General features: G+C 54.4%; 1 protein-coding gene across 4 annotated transcripts in view; it reads left to right on the forward strand.

Annotated features, from left to right (window-relative positions):
• The window catches only part of AKNA (AT-hook transcription factor), a 54,728-nt gene that overhangs the window by 27,531 nt on the left and 8,520 nt on the right, over nucleotides 1-18,677 (forward strand). For all 4 annotated transcript variants that reach the window (XM_066367338.1, XM_066367339.1, XM_066367337.1 and 1 more), the window contains exons 7-19: nucleotides 2,155-2,214; nucleotides 4,181-4,308; nucleotides 4,749-4,953; nucleotides 6,449-6,603; nucleotides 6,709-6,915; nucleotides 7,647-7,893; nucleotides 8,834-8,940; nucleotides 9,599-9,810; nucleotides 11,762-11,921; nucleotides 15,079-15,255; nucleotides 15,884-15,999; nucleotides 16,816-16,962; nucleotides 18,352-18,447. In XM_066367338.1, the coding sequence (XP_066223435.1) occupies nucleotides 2,155-2,214; nucleotides 4,181-4,308; nucleotides 4,749-4,953; nucleotides 6,449-6,603; nucleotides 6,709-6,915; nucleotides 7,647-7,893; nucleotides 8,834-8,940; nucleotides 9,599-9,810; nucleotides 11,762-11,921; nucleotides 15,079-15,255; nucleotides 15,884-15,999; nucleotides 16,816-16,962; nucleotides 18,352-18,447 (2,017 nt within the window). The remainder of the gene's footprint in view (nucleotides 1-2,154; nucleotides 2,215-4,180; nucleotides 4,309-4,748; nucleotides 4,954-6,448; nucleotides 6,604-6,708; nucleotides 6,916-7,646; nucleotides 7,894-8,833; nucleotides 8,941-9,598; nucleotides 9,811-11,761; nucleotides 11,922-15,078; nucleotides 15,256-15,883; nucleotides 16,000-16,815; nucleotides 16,963-18,351; nucleotides 18,448-18,677) is intronic.

Consider the following 18,677-nt stretch of genomic DNA (forward strand, 5'->3'; position numbering starts at 1 on the left):
ATCCTGTGCTCCTGGAGTCCTGTATGTGGCGGCATCGCTCACGTACAGTACTACTTCCAGTGACGCGGGATGCACGTGTCACGGCTCCGGAAGCACGTCATATCACTTGTTACGGCTAGCAGTGACAAATATGGAACCAGACATTGACCATCTTATTAGCCAAAAGCAGGCCCATAGTTCCCATTGAAATACTGGTCAGTTTGTTGATTTAAATTTACTTGTTCTTTATTTTAAATATTGTATTTGTTCCAGTTTTGTTTTTTTACTTTAAAATAAGATATGTGCAGTGTGCATAGGGATTTGTTCATAGTTTTTTTTATAGTCCGGCCCTCCAACGGTCTGAGGGACAATGAACTGGCCCCCTGTGTAAAAAGTTTGGGGACCCCTGCAGTAAGCCGTCACTCTCCACTCCCCTTCCCCTAGCCCCTTCTGGTTGCTCATCTACTTTCTGTTTCTGTGGGTTTGCCTGTCCTGGACATTTTCTATAAAACTGTCCTTTTGCTTCTTGCACTTAGCGGAATGTTTTCAGGCTCATCCCTGGTGTAATAGCACGAGTGTTGCTCCCAGTCTGGGTCCTGTAGCTGGAGAGACGCTTCCTGTTACCCTGCGTGCTGTAAAGCGAAGCAAAGCCAAGGTCATCACACTGAGCCGGAGCTGGGGCAGCAGCTGACCCCTAACGATCCAGGGCTGTGCTATCTGATGCAGGAGCCACTGACCACGTGGCTATTACATGCTGGACCTATGACCAGTGCAAACTGAGGTGTTTTGTAAGTGGAAAACACACGCTGGATTTCGAGGATGCTGTGTGACAAAAAGAATATAAAATATCTTATTGGTAATTTTTAAAATTGATTTTAGAAAGAGAGGAAGAGAGAGAGAGAGAGAGAGAGAGAGAGAGAGAGAGAAACACCGATTTGTTGTTCCACGTAATGTATTCGTTCATTGGTTGATTCTTGTCTGTGCCCTGACTGGGGATCAAGCCGGTAACCTTGGCGTATCAAGACGACACGGTAACTAGCTGAGCTACCTGGCTTATAAAATATATTGTTCAAATTAATTCACCTGTTTCTACATTTTTAATATGGCTACTAGAAAATTTGAAATTACATATGTAGCTTTCATTACAGTTTTATTTTATGTTGTATAGATTATATAGTTTATTACAGTTTTATTTTGTTATGTAGATTGTATAGTTGTATTATATAAATTTTTGTTACTTTTCAACACTGATTTAGATAGAGCTTTTTCAGAAATGAACCCCAAATCATCTTTTGCCTTTTCTGGTAATTAAAATCTGTCGTAAAGGTAACACTGTGGGCGCACGGTGAAGACACTCACACTGTACACAGGTGCACTCAGTGAGAAGTCTTCTCCCCTGGCCATCCTGTCCCCTGCAGAAATGTCCAGCACACACACATGCATTCATAGAAAGAGTGAAAGAAGGATACACTACCTTGACTTAATGTCCCAAATTTGAACATCTATTTCTAGGTAGGCAATCAATTCACTTTGTTCGAAGTTCGAAGGAAACAGAATAGAAAACCTCCCTCCCATCCCAACCTTCCACTACCCAGTTCTCCCCAGGAGCAGTTAATGTTTCAGTTTCTTAGGGACAGTTTATGATATACAAGCAACTGTATTTATATTTTTCCTTTCTCTCTCTCCACACATTTTATACAGATGGTAGTGTATGAGAAACACTGCCCCGTACCTTTATTTGATGCTTAAAAGTAGGTCTTGGAGGCACTGACACATCAGAACATACACATGTGCCTTCCTCTTCTTGCTGTCTGCATACTATTCCCCAGATAGACCTTTAACCTGGTTTCCCCCGCCCCCACCGCCCTCCCACCCTGACCGTGCTGCAGTAAATACGCTGCCTCACATGTCTTCTTGCCTGTGAGTGAGCATGCTTTGCTGTCAATAAGCTCTTGGAGGTTCCCCTTTCATTTTCCCAAGGCTGCCATGGCCAAGGTCAGTGATGAAGTCCATTTCTGGCACATGCTTCTTTGTGCTTGGCAGAAAGCCACATGCCGGGGCGGGACCCAGCTCCTCGTGCCAAAGGGTGAATGGGGCCGAGTGCAGGAGTCTGCAGGCCGCATCCTCCAGGGTCTGGATTAACGGAGCGGGTTTCCTTCTCCTCCCGATGTCCAGGTGGAGTTCTTTGCGGGCCTGATGCAGAGAGGACAGCTGACGCCCCAAGATCAACTCAAGGTACCTCCAACTTCGGGGGATGCCCTCAGAGCTGCCAGATAACGGCTCTGTCTCCTATCGCAAAGTCTCTGATGTCTCATTTGCTGCAAGACAGGCCAGAGAATCCCAGACAGTGTCTCCTTGTAGAAGAAACAGCTTCCGCTTAGCTTTCCCTGATAACGACCATTATCTAGCATAGTTACCACTTATTACTCAGTGATGGTGGTGTGCCAGGCACTATGGCAAGCATTTTCAGTGCATTATTTCAATTTATCATCATAAAGACCCAGTAAGGCAGCTACGGTCATCACCTCCATTGAACTGGGATGAAAGCGAATCCCAGAGACGCGACTTGAAGGCCACACAACTAATAGGCATCTGAGCCTGGGCCCGCTTCTGTTTGATTCCCAAGTCCAGGGTCATAATCACTGCCCTGCGTGGCTTCCCACCAATTATCCTGCTCTGGGCAACCAGAAAGAGGCCTTTCCTCTTTTATTTTCTGTATTATAATATAATTGCCAAAAAATTGAAAACCGGGGTGGGGGGAGGATGGGGATGGGGATGGGGAAGACCCCATGATCTAACCATGATTGGCTTACTTCCTTTTGGGCTTTGGTGTTTCTAGGTAACTGTTGTCATATTTAAAACTGAAGTTTCTGCTGCATCAGGGTCCCAGAGGAGCAGATGGAATTCTCAAAGCTGGGAGTGTGGGGGTCAGTGAAGAGGCAGTTAGCAGGCATGGGGCAACACTGGGGGCCTGACGAGGAACAGGGAAGCCCAGCGACTGACCGCTGCCTAGAGCCCTTCCCTCTCGGGCCTCTCTCCTCTTGCCCTGTGACCTTGGCAGGTGCCTCCCGCTAGACAGACCTCACGGGAAGCCAGCGAGTAGGGAGCCCCGCTGGTACTCGAGGCACAGAACGGGATGGGGAGAGGGAGGGCCAGAGGGACAGATGCAACACCTGGTTTGTAGGAGCTGTTATACCACAAGTAGCTCCCTCTGTTACTGTATAGACGTCACGTGTATTTTCTATTTACAAACGTGTGATAATTTCATTGAGTGGATCGTCAAGGACCTTGGAAGTTAAAACCATTCATTTTCTTCCCCTCAGTCCTAATTCCTTCATATGCAGGGAGTTGGGGACTAGCCTCTAGGTTGTCCCTTGTACCTCAGTCCGTCGTCAGCACAGAGTGAGTGGGATGATATTGATCCAGGGATAATGGTCCCCCCTTCCATAGTGTTAGCTGTGTGTTGGCTATTATCACGTTTACTTTGCAGGCTGAGCATAATAGTTAGGCCCATGAGCTCTGGAGCCTGAGTTCAAATTCTGCTTTGTATCCTGCTCACTCACTGACTATCACCAACTGAACCTCTCTGTGCCTGTTGCCTCCTCTTTCAATGCAGATGGTAATATACCCCTCTCATTAAGGTTATGCTTAAGGTCAAATGAATAATGTGAAGTGTTTTAGCATAGCCTCAGGGCTCAGTAATGTTATTTATCATTATCAGTAGTATGGTGATAACATCATCTGTCATGATAGTTTATAAGGATTTGGGAAAAGATTGACTAAAATTCCTAAACCCAGTGCTGTCAAATCAAGAATGAAGACCCATGGTCTCTCAAGTACTAGTTAGTCCTTATGGGGACACAGTGAAAGCACATTTGACATTGTAACTGTCATAGAACGTTGGGGTTCTTGTAGATCTACCCAGGAAGGGCCGGTGCCCTCGGGAGCTGGTGCCGAGGCCCCATGCCGTGCCGAGGCCCTGTTGGTCTAATGGCAGAGAGCTCGACCCGGGCAGGCAGGCACCAGAGGCCCCCAGCCCCAGCCTCCCGGGGACCCAGAGGCCTCCGCAGCCCCAGGGTAAAGCCCATGGCCCTTCCGGGGCTGTCTTGCCCACTGTGTCCGCAGGAGCGGAGTTCACAGGGGCAGAGTTCACAGGGGCTGGGCGCTCAGGGCTCCCTCAACACGCCTGGTGTGGTTTCAGGGCTTCCAGCGGCTAAAGGCCGTCCACTCGGCCCTGGAGGAAGAGTACCTGAAGGCCTGCAGGGAGCAGCACTTGGCTCAGCAGCTTGCCGACTCCATGGGGATGCCTGGGAAGTTTGATCCTGGCAGGTACCTGCTGGGGAGGGGGGCCGGGGAGGACAGAGGGGGCAGGTCCGTCCCCTGGGCCCCCAGGAGGGTCCCACTGCAGTGTCGTTTATACAGGGGAGCAGGGAGACGCCCTACCCTAATTAGCCACATGTAAAACTGGGGGAATATTGAAGGCTGAGATTTGTGTCCTTCCAGACTCACTGCAATGAGAAAGGGACCTTGGAGATAAGAGCTGAAACCCCTTGTTGGACAATGGGGCAACTGAGGTCAGAGAGGGAGGAATTTTCTCCAGGTCTCATGGCCTGTTGCTGGCAGAGGGGCACTCAGGCTGAGGCCTCCTGATCCCCAGGGGAGTAGACCTTCCGGGACATCCCTGTGCGTCTGTTCTGAAGCACGGCCTCCCGACGTGCCGGCTGTGGCTGCCATCCCTCGTGCCCAGTGCTGGTGCTTCCCCTTTCCAGGGAGCTGGAGGCAGAGATATTCCAGCTGGGCCTTCGCCTGGAAGAACTGAAGGACCACATGGAGCAGAACCATCAGGAGCCCGAGCGAGCTGGGTCGGACTTGCCTCTGGACAGCCCGCTGGCCACACCCTCCCCCCAGCCGGGGTGCCCGCTCTCTGCCTCGGGACAAGCCCATGCGCCCGCCTCCCAGACCCTCTGCCCTGAGGTAACTCCTGGCCCCTTCATGTGGGTGTCTTCCTTCCTTCACTTCTTCATTAACTGACTTCTCTACTGAGTATTTATGAAGTGTATACCCTGTGCATGCTGGGAACTCAGTGGGAAACAAAAAGAGAGGTGGTTTCTACCCTCATGGAGGTCCTCTGTCCAGCTGAACTAACTCCAGTTACTCAGTTATCATTAGGTCAGCGCTCTGAAGGGGAATAATGGGGTTTATGCCGGTAGATAGCAGGGTAACCGAAACGAGTTTGGGGGGTCAGACACACTTTCCTCGAGGAAGTAATGTCTGACTGAGATCTGAGAGTGAGTAGGAACTGCCGGGTGCAGAAGAGGAAGTGCGGTCCAGCAGGGAAAACGCCAGCGTGCGGCCCGAGTGTGGCAGTGAAGGGACAGTGGCCCGAGAGCCGTGGTGGGAGGCAGGCGGGCAGGGGCCAAGATGCAGGGGCCGGTGGGTCACATCAAACATTTAGTCTGAAACTGCTAGGTTTCCCAACAGGACATGGCGTACGAGGATTTTCACAGGTGTGGGCATTGCAGAGAGACGGGGAGGTGGCAGAGCAGATGGAGAGATGAGCATGGACTTGAGAGGTTTGGAAGGCACATTTGACTGGCCTGGGGATGCTGGAGCGGGGGGAGCCAAGGATAACCTCCAGGCTTCTCGCTTTGGTAGTGGATGGACTTGGGGACTGTTCCCCAAGTCGGGAGACCCGGGACAGTGGCTGTACATGGAAGGGGCTCTGTGTAATTTTCTCCAGTCCACGTCGCAGCCCATGAGAGACGATCACCACCTGCGTGTTGCAGTGGTCACGCGGGTGACAGTCGGAGTCTCTGGGCTGCAAAGACACGTCTGCCGGGGATTGGAGCAGGAGAACGGGTGGCCTGTTAGGGGACGGGGCTGGGAGAGAGCTGGGCACCGGTAGGAAGTCCGCAACAGCTGACGTCGAGGGCCCAGGGATTTCAGGGACGGTCTCTTGCACTGCGCTCTGCCCCAGAGGGTAGGAAAACTCACCGGTGCTATCGTATATACTCACCGGGCCAGCCTGAGTGTGGGAGGGGCTTCCCTGCGCCTGCAGTGAAGGTGTTTTGGGGGCTGATGTCCGCACTGGGATGGAGAGGGGTCAGGAGAGGTGCACCTGGCAGGAAATCTCGGTTCAAGTCTCAGCTCCGCCCCTCACTTCTGGGTCAATTCGGGCAAATCATTTGTGCCTCAGATACGTGTCTGTAAAATGGGTTCTAATAACTATGTGGACTAGCGGGATTGTGGAAGGATGTCTGTACAGTGCCTGGCGTGGAGGAGGAGCCCAGCTGAAGGTAGTGCTGAGAATCATATGATCCGGTCGCTACGATTTGCACATACGTAAAGGGTGGTGGAGTTGGTACGTCTAACCCGTGTTTTACTTTTCAACACCCAGCATGAGGTAGGTCCTTATAAAGTAAAGTTTAGGGATCTGCTGAGTCTCGGCCCCTCCCTCTCTGCTCCCCAGCCCGACTCTGCCGGCGCCGAGCCCCGCGCATTGCATGGGGACGAGGGAGTGAGCCCCGGCGGCAGTGAGGTGGAGGACGGGCCCCCGGGCCTTCTGGCCCCGCTCAGGCACAGGGCGCTGCAGGCGGAGCGAGACTTCCACGGGCCCCTGGAGCGGTGAGTGTCCACCAGGAGGGAGCCGGGTGTCCGGCTCCACGGCCGGATCTTCTGGGCTGTCGCAGCTGGGCAAAGGTCACGCCCCGTCTGTGTGTCCATCTGTAGGTACCTCAGTGTGAAGTCCCTCCCAGAAGCCATGAGGGCAGAAGATGAGGAGGAGGAGGAGGAGGAGGCGGCGGCGGAGGAGGAAGAACAGGGCGGAACCCTGGAAGTGGACGGGCCCACTCCAGCTCGCGGGAGAGCACAGACCCCCAGGCTTCCGTCCAGATGGGCCCCGGTGCCGGCTGAGAGGAGTCCCGGGAGCCCCGTCGAGTATGTCCATGAGCCGCCCCTCCACGTGTCCCATGCCAACTCTGAAATGACAGGCGTGGTGACAGCTCTTCCCAGTTTAGACACGGCCTCCCCGCCCTGGAGCTCAGCGTCTCTCAGAGTGTGGAGCGTACAACGCCCACTGCCCTTGAGCTGACTTGGGGCTGAGTGGGCTCTGTTCTCAGGAAGGCATCTCAGTGCATCGGGGGGAGTCTCAGTCAGGGCTGATGTGTCTTTCTTGGTCCTCCTTCAGAGAGAGAGAGAGAGGGGCCTGAGGCCCAGGGCCTTGAGCAGCGACAGGCTCTATCTGGACGACAGTACTACTGTTTTCTCATGTTCCTTTATTTGTTTTCAGTGTTAGTGTCTCTTTGCAACACAAAATACTGGTCTTCTATGTATGACAGTGACATAAAGCCTTCTTGGGTAGACTGAAGTTCTGGGAAATGGCTGAGATAGAGAAGATGGTATGCAAATTCCTGAAGCCTGGGAGACGCCGCTTGAACTCATTAGTTTCCGCGCTATTTCCCCTGTGATGTGTTGGGTGGGTTTTATTGGCACTTTGTTTTACAGCTGAGAAAGGTGAGGTTCAGAGAGGGGAAGTGCCTTGCCCACGTCACACAGCTGGAAGGGGACAGAATCAGGGTGGGCATCCAGAGCTTGTACCCTGGACTGCTTGACTCCCGGGACAGGGCCGCCCAGCTCGTGCCAGGGCCTGACATCCTCTCCTCCGCCAGGGAGACTGTGCAGCAGATGGTGTCCACGAGACCAGCAGGCTTCCGTGCATCCGTGGCCAGAGACGGGCACCTGCCTGGCCCAGGCAAGGCCCGGGCAGCCCTTCCAGTTCCTGGTGGGCCACCCCACTCTCAGGGCACCAAGTCCACGGCCTCCCACCAGAGCAGTCTGAGCAGCCTCGAGGGGAGTGGCAGCTCCGAGCACCTTCCACAGAGGTCTCCACGCCGAGCGGCTGGGCTCCACCTGGAGGTAGGTGCCCATGGGGGTGCAGGCTCAGAACCTCAAGAAGCCTTCTGCCTCTGGACCTTTGCTTACACCACTCCTTCTCAGAATGCCTGCCTCTGTCGCTGCTAGTCATAATCCTGCCCAACATACAAGGCTTATGCCCAATGCCATCTCTTTGGCTCGGCTTCCCCCTGCCCCATCCCTCTGCCAGAGGCTCTCTTCCCTCCCCTGAGAGACTGTAGCCCTCTAAGCCTGCTTAGCACAGCTCGGGGGCTTGTTCTCCACTCCGTGTCCTGTTTGTACCATTATAGCAGTGATGTTTAAACTGTTACAGGGATCCCAGAGTGCTATGGAAAGTGATGTATTCCCATTGTAGAATAACACCTGTGTGCATGTACACACACACAGCATAGTCCTCATGAGCCCATAGTAAGGAGTCTGCACTAGACCCTGAGCTCCCTGGGGGCAGGCACTTGGGTCTCTGTGCTCTCTGTGCCTTACACTTGACACCTGGTATGCAGGAGTTTTGATGGATGTCGTTTTCCTGATTCATTGAGCATTTCTGCAGTCGGACAGGCCCCAGGCCCCGGCCAGAAGGCATGTGGAAAGGAGCCTCTCCTTCCTGTAACGGGACTGCTCTCTCCTCTTTGTTCCTCAGCTCAGGAACTCTGCGGGAACCCCTCCCCAGGGTCCTGGCTCCCAGGCCTCAGGGAAGGGGGGCGTGCTCAGGGTCCTCCCAGAGTGCAGAGTCCCTGTTCTTGGCCTGGTGCTCGGCTTGGTGCTCGTGCTGGGTGCTGAGGGCCTGAGCACTCTCACTCGCTGGGCCTGGCTCTCCGGCGCTGGGCCAGCCTCCCTGGTGCGGTGTGTGCCTCTGGAACGGGAGGCCCAGGCCCGGACTCGGGAAGGTCTTCCCAGTCGCCTCAGGCACATTGCTCAGACTTTCAAGGGACACTGCCTTTTTCAGGAGTCCTGGATGGCGTCCCCCGAGACAGACAGTGGCTTTGTGGGCTCAGAAACCAGCAGAGTGTCACCCCTCACCCAGACCCCAGAGCATCGGCTCTCCCACGTCAGGTACCCCGGGGACCCCCACCACTGTCCCATCAGTGCCACAGAATCGAAGTGCCTCCCCAACCATGGTTCCCTGCCCCGTCTGACTGATGGAGGGAACTGAGGCTCAGAGAGGGAAAGTGACTTGCCCAGCATTGCTCAGCCAATTAGTGACAGACGGGGAGATAACGGAGTGAGTGGTGAATGAATAAAACAGGGAGGGTGACGGTGAGCAGAAGACAGGACAGAAGGCGGTCAGGGTGGCTACTTGGAGAGGGAAGAGACCGCTGGAACCCAAAGGGAAGAGAGAGTGTGGAGGGGACGCAGGTGAAGGGCAGAGTGACGGAGCCACCACGAGGGACAGCCTCCAAAGCCAGGTGTTGGCCTCCAGGAGGCCCACGTGGCAACCCAGGGCTGCACGGGAAGAAAGGATTAGAAATACTGTTTCTCTGTATATTTTCTAAAAGCAAAGTTGAGCTTTATAATTGTGCGTAGGTGGGCAGGCATGTGAGGCTTGCAGTTTATAAAGAAATGCATGTGTAATGGGGGGGTGTCCTCAGAATGGCTCCTATCCAGGGTGCACAGTCCTCTAGTCAGGAGGCCATTGGTTCAGGGTGTGGAGGGGCTCGGGGCCGTGCCCTCTGTGTGACTTCAGCGTGTCTCTCCCTCCGTGATCCTCCAGTACCCCAGGGACATTAGGCCAGCCCTTCACTGCTTCTGCGCCCCAGGATGCAGCCTCCCACCCCCAGACCAGGGGTCTTCCAGTCCCCAGAAGAGCTGCGTTGCTCAGTACGTCCAGGACCCGAGCCCAGAAGCACCCGTCTACCTGGGACAGCCGTCTCCGGCAGAGGGTTCCCGGCCCCCGCCTGGAGCGGGCACTGCAAGCCGAGATGGGTGAGTGGACGTGCTGGGGTGGCCGGGACCTGGGGCTGGCCGGATTGCCTGGATTAAATCAAACAAACAAAATACCTGTGTGTGGGCAGTATCCACGGCCACCATCACAGCCGCCTGGCCCATGCAGGTTCGCACTGGATTCGAACAGACGGTAAAGAAACAACAGCCACGAACTGGTGGGCCGTAGTCTTTAATCCTAGCTTGCACCCGGCGGGCAAGTAAAAACACACACTGGGCTCCAAAACCCACTCCCATCAGTGCTCACAAAGCTACTGACTTATCTGAGTTTCCTAGAATCAAAGGTTTCTAGCTCACCAGACTTATTCACCTCTGTTCCCCATCTCCTTCCTTCTCCCTGCACAAACTCTGCATAAACTGGCTTCTCTCTCAGCACTCTGCCATCTTGACTGCTTCTCCTGGTGTCCTCCACGTGGCCTTTCTCTGTTCTCCTCTCTAATGCTAATTTCAGGAACCAAGAGAGAGCAAGGTCCTGGTCTGCCCCACTTTATGGTGCAGAAATCAAAACCTTTAATCCAATATACAAAATAGGAAAGTCTCTAATACAAAGTCACTTATCTGAGGCATGATGGGATTGCACCACCCCACATTAAAAAGGGTGGGAAAGGCTTAGTCCTAAAACCAAGGACTAAAGATCCTGCCTGCCCACAGCCCACCCCCAACACACATTAATATCACCTGGGCGACAGGCCTCCACGTGGGCAGCGCCATCTTTAACAAAGTGAGCATAGTATATTTTATCTGCCCAATAACTTGCATTAGCTTTTAGGATACAAAATATCATACGGGTTCATTGTAGGAAAATTTGAAATTACAGATCAAGTGTTTCTCAAAGTGAACACAGACCAAAGAACTCAACTTGATCAGAGCCCCAGAATCCCTCAAGCTCCTTCCAGTCGCTCCAGTTCCCCCCAGTGATACCATCTTGCAAAATTACAGTGCAGCCCTGGCCAGGAAGCTGTGTTGATTAGAGAGTCGTCCCAACATAGCAAGGCTGGAGGTTTGATCCCGGTCAGGGCACACACGAGAATCAACCAATGAATACATAAATAAGTGGAGCAAATTGATGTTTGTTTCTCTCTCTAAAATCAAACAAAAAAATTACAATGCTGTGTCACAACCAGATATTAAGGCGGACTCGGTCAGGAGTCCGTCCACACCAGAGGACCCCTCTCGCCACCCCTTTATAGACACACCCACATCCCTCCTGCCTCCACTTCTCCTTAGCTCCTAGTAACCCCTAATCTGCTCTCCGTGTCTATGATTTTGTCAGTCCCAGAATGTTATATAAATGGAGCCATATAATAGATAACCTGTGGGATTGCCTTTCTCACTTAGCATGCTTCTCTGGAGTTTGTGGCAGTTGTCCCGTGTATTTGAGGTTTGTTCCCTTCCACATTGCTGAGTAGTATTCCCCGGGCTCGTTGTTTTAGCGCATGGGCCAGAGTAGTGGTTCCTATCTGCTCACCCATCCCTCTGGAAGGGGAAAGTTACGAACACTCTCCCCTCGAACATGCTCTCAGGCTCAGGCGTGGCTGTGATTTCAGAGAGAGGTGGAGGCTCCGGAGCCAGTTCCAGAACAATGTGGGGAGATGCGTGACAGGGTCTGGGGAACCCACCTGGGGAACAGAGCTCTTTGCAGGGGGCAGGTCCTGAGACTCGGATCTGATGCCAAAATAGTGGACTGTGAGGAGTATCCTAATTACAAGTATCTCAGCCGGCCTAGCTTAGCATGCCCACACTCCAGCAAAATCCACATCTTCTGGTTCTGAGGCCAGTGGGTCCTTGGCCCCACCAGGAGCTTCGTTTGTGACGTCAGCCGGGCACCGTCTCTTTGCCCCTCCCTCCCACATGGCTCCACCCATGCAGGTTCGCACACTGAGAGTCTTCTCCGTGTGAAGTCACCCACTTCAGTCTCGTTCTGCCTCCCTAGCTGTCCCCGGCTCGCAGTTGGAGGGGCGACAGCGGATATCTGAACAGCTGCACCCCAGCGTGAGAGTCAGCCCACCCTCCACCCCGGCCCCGGCCGTGGCCGCTCTGTCCCATGGACCCACGGAGACCACCGCCGCCCTCCTCACCAGAACAGCGCGAGAGTAAGTCCGAGGCTTGGGCACGGCAGGTTCAAGGTCACTGTAGAGAGGAGAGAGTGAGTTGCTCAGCCTGCAGCCCCAGTGGAGGCTGTGCGGGGGCCAGGCAGACACAGGTGTCTCGCCCCCCAGGCTGTTTCGGGGGGACCTCACTGCTCCCGACTTTGAAGACATGTCTCCAGTCAGTGGGAAATGGCCGAGAGGTTCACCTTTCAGGTGCTGAACCCTGTCCTCCTGGCCCCCAACACCTCCCATTTCCAAGACGGGTCTGCACTAGCCAGGCGTACGGTTTCTGCCGTTTATGCATCCCTTGTATGACTGAGAGGAGACTGGAGAGACTGTTTTCAATTTCCTCTGGTTTTTTTTTTTTGTGTGTGCGTGGATTTTTTTTTTTATAAAGATTTTATTTATTCATTATAGAGAGGGGAGAGAGAGAGAGAGAGAGAGAAGGGGGAGGAGCAGAAAGCATCAACTCCCACATGTGCCTTGACCAGGCAAGCCCAGGGTTTTGAACCGGCAACCTCAGAGTTTCCAGGTTGACACTTTATCCACTGCGCCACCACAGGTCAGGCCAATTTCCTCTGTTTTTTATCCAAGCACAATGTTTCTACTCAGAAGATTGTTCCCTGCTTGGTTGAGAAGAAATGGGAAATAGGTTGGTCAGCCCTCTTACCTCTCCTCTGAGTAATGACCGCTGGTCAATCACATCCTTTGTTGGACTGGAGTGTGTCCAGAATCCCAGGATGCACTGGGAGACTGCTTTGCAGTAACCTTCTGAAGCCTCTGCAGCTTGTGCAATCAGGGAGCCGCCTGTTAAGTCGTCTGTGTGTAAAAGCAGGTCCCGCTGCTGGCGTTTGGCTTCCAGGCCTGAGTTTAGTAAGTGTACTCCTGCAGCCTCCTGACATCGGCACAGGAATTAGAGGCTTACTGCCAACAATATGCCAGGCTCTGGGAATACCATAGTGGAGAAGACACTGTCCTTAGCCTTATAAGACTTACCATCTTGTAAGATGGACCAAGAAACAGGTGGTCATACCCTAAGTGTGATAAGTACAGTGATGTCAGAGGCTCAAAGGATTGTTGAAAACAGAGACAGGACATTTAGTTCAGTCAGAGGCTTCAGGAAGGGCTTCCTGGAGGAAGTGGATCTTAGATGAGACCAGAAGAAGAGACATGAAAGGGTATCACCAGCAGAGGGAACAGCATGTGTAAAGGACTCGAGGTGAGATGGCACCGTCACCTTCAAGGAGTCAATCATTCATTCTAGCCAGACCCTTGAGTGTGAGCGTGTTGAGCAGTGAAGACAGCGAGGCTTTGGGGAGCCCTGGGAGAGATCTTTGAGGACCTCAGATGCCGTGGTGAGAGGGTCAGAGGGTGACTCGGCTCAGAGGTATTGACTGAATATTTGTGACTGCATCAAGACTCACCTGAGCACATGGAGAGGGATCTTAAGCAGGGGGTGTGTGTGGTCAGTTTGTGTTTTAGAAAGGGTTCTCTGGCTGCTACGAGGGTGGCAGTGGAGGCTGGCAGACTGCTGAGAAGGTGGCCTCACCCAGGAGAGAGTGATGGGGCCAGTGGGGAGGGAAGGGCAAACGCATCTGAGAAGAGGGAATTAGGCGTTGGGCCCACAGGACGTGGCAGTGGGACACTTTAGGGGTGTTCAGGGAAGGGAAGGGCCTAGAATGACCGGTGTTTGGCCAGCCATATAGTTGGATGCTGACACAGAGATGTGGATGGAACCCAAGACTGGGAGAAAATTTGCAGGGAAAGATGAATTTTAAGTGCCAGGTCAGTCACTAAAGAAGCCAGGGAAATGGACACTCTAACAAAGAAACCAGAGAGACTGGCACTTAGTGGGTGTTCCTGTCCCAGGCCCTCACTCAGCGGCCTTTGGCCTGGGACAGAAGCCAGAGCCGCCCTCGGTCCTGCGCCAGCTCGGAGCCTCAGCCCTGCCTCCCAGGGGTTAACCGGTGGCCGACTCTGTCTCTCCTGAAGCCACCCCCTCACAGTTTGCCTTGGAAACCCCAACAAGCGTCTCCCTGGGGATTGCCAGGGGAACCGAGCGGCCCCGGGACACACACTGCACGAGGCAGAGCCGGAGCAAGGCCTCCCTGGCCCACTCGTCCCAGAGCTGGTGTTTGCTAGAGGCGGCGCCATGGGACACTCACCCATGAGCCCGGGAGCCACCAGGCAAGAGTCAACCGTGAGGGGAGCCCCCACCCTGGAACCTGGACCGGAGCAATAGGTGGAGAGCCCGCATCAGCCTGGAGGAGGGCCGTGCCGAATGAACCGGACTCCGAGACGCCTGTGGGGTCTGGGGGGTTGTCACAACGCCAGCGACACCCTCAGAAGGAGGCTAGAGATTCAGGACTGGTTGGAGAGAAATACAAACAGTATTTACTCCCTAGATGCCCGTGGCTCATTGAGATACCTTCCAATAGGACGTGGTGCTTTTGGGGGGTTCACAGGGATTCCAACAGTCCTTGACTCTGCTCCCTCTTGGAGCCTGGAGCCCCGTCCGGTAATGTTCCGAGAGCATCTGTGAGGTGTAAGAGACTCGGGCTGTGAGACAGGGAGGCCTGCTCCGTGCCTGCGAACGGCTCACTGGCCAGGGAGGCAGACAAACAAGCATCTCCTGCTAGGAGCAAAGAGATGGACTTAACATAGGAAGCAGTTGGGGGAACCCAGGAGGGAGGGGCCGAGTCAGGGCAGGGAGGGGCCAGGCCAGGTGGAAGGATGGTTGGGATTTCTATAGCCAGAGGTAGACAGAGGGAGGGCAGCCCAGGGGCCAGGGCTGGTCAGAATCCAGGGTTCAAAGGGAACCTTTAGCCACCGCCATCCGTATTCTGCACCCTCGTCTCTGTCTTGAGCACTGGTTGCCGGTGGTTTGGAACAGCAACTCGGGGCCCTGCATGTTAGGACAGGTGAACCTCAAAGAAACTTCTGCTCTGTTAACTGAGTGTACTGAGCTCAGAGAGGTTCAAGATGCATAGCAAGAGAAGCAGACACACAGGCAAGTCCCAGAACCGAGACACTGGGGAGTTGACCCTGTGCCTCCTAGAAAGTGACAAAGGCTGCTCCATCTGGCTCCCGGCGCGGCGGGGGTGGCTGCAGCTGCATTCACGTGCATCTGCTCTTTGTTGCTGTCCCCACCCCACCCCAGCCAGGCCATCCGCCAGCTGCAAGAGGAGGTGTCCCGGCTCCGGCTCCGACTGGAGGACAGCCTGCACCAGCCGCCCCTGGGCAGCCCCGCACGACCAGCGTCCACCCTCGACCGCCCCGCCCGGTCCCGGGACCGGGCAGCAGATTCCCCAGGCGCGTGGGGCCCCCACTGTGGCAGGTGGGTGACCCCAAAACTCCCACCCCTGTGTCCCGGAGGCAGCCGCAGAAGGCAGACCTGGCTGGCCTCTGGCTCTCCGCAGACAATGTGGACACAGCCACACCACTCTCTCACCCCTTTACTCACTTATTCACTCATTCTCACATTCTTTCACCGTGTAATAGTTGGTGCATGACAATATAGTAAACATGTGTTTATAATAAGGTCTGATACAATGACTATCCCTGCACTCACCACCCCACTGAAGAGCTAGAATATTTTTAGGACTCTCACCCTCTCACTCAGTAGACATTCATTCACGATGATAACTTACAACATTACAATCTTGAATGGTTCTCTGGGAGGGCATCAGGGTTAAGGGTTTTATGGATATTGTCCCACTAATCTTTCCAACAACGCTCTGAAGTCATTGCTCTTATTATCCCCATTTGACAGATGAGGACACTGAGGGTCAGAGAGGCCCAGAGGCATTTTCTGTGATTCTCACTCCAGGATCTTTGGTTTGGACTTCTGTGCTCTCCTCCTCTCATTATAAGTATTTCTTTCTCTGGATTGGCCTTCTCGCTGATCACCTTAAAAGGCTGCATGAAACCTCACCCAGTGACATCAGCTCTCTCTCTTTTGCTAGTAAATCCACAGAGAGATTGTCCAGTGAGCCTGGCGGTGCAGAGCAAGCTGTCCCCACAGGAAGGCGGCGAGCCAGGTCCTCCTCGGTGCCTCGGGAGGTGCCCCGACTGTCCTTGAGTAAGTGACCACCTGCCAGAGCTCATTTCTGGAGGCCACAGTCTAGGCGTGTGGGTTCAGCAGTCGGCGACCACAGCAACAGGCTTAGACAAAGCTGGGAAAAGGCTCTGTGTATCTGATCTGTTTTAGGCAGTTGTGGTGCTTTGAAGCACAGTGCACCTTCAATAATAGCTACTGCATCTGTAAGGGCTTTGTGTGTGTGTGTATATATATATATATACCACTCACAGAGAGTAGGGGATATTTTATCACTTCATATTCATTTTGAAATATCCCCTAATTTTTGTGAGCAGTATACATCACCCTCGCTTAATCTTCACTGCAGGACGGGTCCTGTTAAGGGCGTTGCGTATACATGTATATATGTAAATATACAATATATACACATCCCCTTGCTTAATCTTCACTGCAGGACGGGTCCTGTTGTCCACATTCTGCAGATAAGGACACCCAAGCCCCGAAGTGCAGGGGACGTGCTCACAGTGACACGGCTCTGGAATCAGTAGCTGGGTTCAGCCCCAGCTCACTCCTTCCTGGCTGTGGGACTTTGGCCGGTCGTCCCCCTGTCCTGTGCAGTGAAAGGGACAGCTGACCATGCAGGAAAGATAGCACCTGCCTCCTGAGTTGCTCTGGGGGTGCAGGACTCAGTGCGTGCCAGGTGTCTGGACCTGCGCTGAGCGCACAGGCAGGGGTCTGGGGGTGTCTGCTGCCTTCAGCTACTCTGAAGGGGTGGGTCTGGAGTTAGATACACCTACTCCCAGAGCTGCGTGACCCCCCACCGCCTGCCCCCCCATGCCCCTGCTCTTTCTACCCTAGGTTCCGAGTCTGAACCCACCTCCCCCCGGCTGTACTCTGAGAAGGGCAGGACCCCCGAGGACGGCTCACAGGCAGCCCAGGACAAAGTGCGAGAAGGGCGCAGTACCAGACGGCCAGACAGGGTCACCTTCCGCGGCCAGTACACAGGTGGGCCGGGAGGGAGGGCTGGGGCGGCAGTCCCAGGGTGGTCTCCTCTGTCGTGGGAAGCCCTTGCCGTGTAGCCATTCCCTGGTCTCATTTCCGAGTTCTGCGAGATGAGAAACTGCAGGGATGCTCCTCCGAGTCTCGGTGTTTGTTCTCGCTCCTTCAGCACGTGGTCGCCGATCCTTCCCCTTCGCCAGGGCCCACACTGGTTCTGGGGAAGCTGTGCACCTGGTCAGCCACAGAGGGGTTTGTGGAGCGCCCGCTGCTCGTGGGACCTGGGGACAGGGCGCACACTGAGCCGTTTACTCCTGTCTGGCCTCCAGGCCCCTCCCAGCAGGCCCCTCTGTCTTAGGAACTTGGCACCTGGCGCCTAGTAGGATTTCAAAGTGCTTAACTTTAAAACAGATATGGAGAGGGCTCCTACTTTCACCAACCTGATTGCCCAGCCGAGACAGTAACAAACAAGTCTTTCCAGTCAGTGGGTAGATTATCACAGTGAAGAAATGACAGATACGGCACCCACACCTCACTCACTGGGAAGGAGTGTGGCTAACCTCGGACCCGTGCAGCTGAGCACTGGGGACAAGGCAGGAAACGAGACACATATCCTGCCCCAGGACGGGGGGGGACAGAGGCCAAGGAATCAGAGTGAGAGCAGCAGCGAGCCTGGGGACCCCAGTGCAACACGCAGAGTGTGAAGTGGGAGCCCGCACGGCAGAGGGCAGAAAAATGGTCAACAATGAGGCAGTGTTCAGAAGATCTCATCTGAGACTGAGGGATGGATGAGGCAGGGGTCAGGTGAGGGCCTGAGAGTCTGCCCAGCTTTCCAATACCAGTGACCGCTACCAGTTGCCGGGCGGCCTGCCTCGTGGACACGGCCCCGGTCAGCCTCGCAGAAAGCCTAGGAACCCCGCACTAGGACTGTCTGCAGACACCCTTCGGAGCACAGGGGCAAAACACCGCCAACACCGTGTACGAGCTCCCATCCCAACCAGCCGACGGGGCCTGGGGGGAGGGGCAGGGCTCTTTGTCACCGTGTATCCCGTCTTCCCGGCTTGCTTTCAGAGCCTGACCACCTGGGCGTGTTGATTGCTCATATATGTTAAAGACTAAGCAGGTGGTCCGTACACAGGGTCTGGGATGAACCAGGAGCCGGAGGGCTTACCATAAGCAGAAGGTCAAGGTGTCTTTCTGTACCTGTGTGTATGTACATATGCACATATTTATATGTATATACGTATTGACGCATATAGCACGTGTGTGCGTGTGCACAATAGAAAAAGGGGAGACAGAGACAGAAACCATTTGGAGGGAGGGGAGAGAGGCCATTCTACTAAGTCCCCTGAGCTCTGCATCCGTGCCTAGCTGACACCGTGCTGTGTTCGTTCCCAGGCCAAGAGTATCATGTTCTGACCCCCAAGGTTGTTTCAAGAGGCAATAGCACCGTCTCCTGTCCCCACTGCCAGCCCATTAGGACCCAGGACACAGGTAAGGATGGATGCGATCAGGGCAGTGAGGCCGCAGCTTCTCTGGGGGGGGGGGGTACAGTCGGGCCAGGCGTGGGCCTGCCCGGAGCTTGGAGGCAGGTAAAGGTACAGACAAGGGAACAGGGTTTTCCTGCGATTCTCAGGCCTCCCAGCGCGTCCCGCCCTCACCCTTGTTGCTGCAGGTGCTGCTGCCTAAAGCCCCCCTTCTGTCCTTGACATGGAGAAACCATG

The sequence above is a fragment of the Saccopteryx leptura genome, chromosome 2, assembly GCF_036850995.1.
Source record: "Saccopteryx leptura isolate mSacLep1 chromosome 2, mSacLep1_pri_phased_curated, whole genome shotgun sequence".
Classification (NCBI taxonomy): Eukaryota; Metazoa; Chordata; class Mammalia; order Chiroptera; family Emballonuridae; genus Saccopteryx; species Saccopteryx leptura.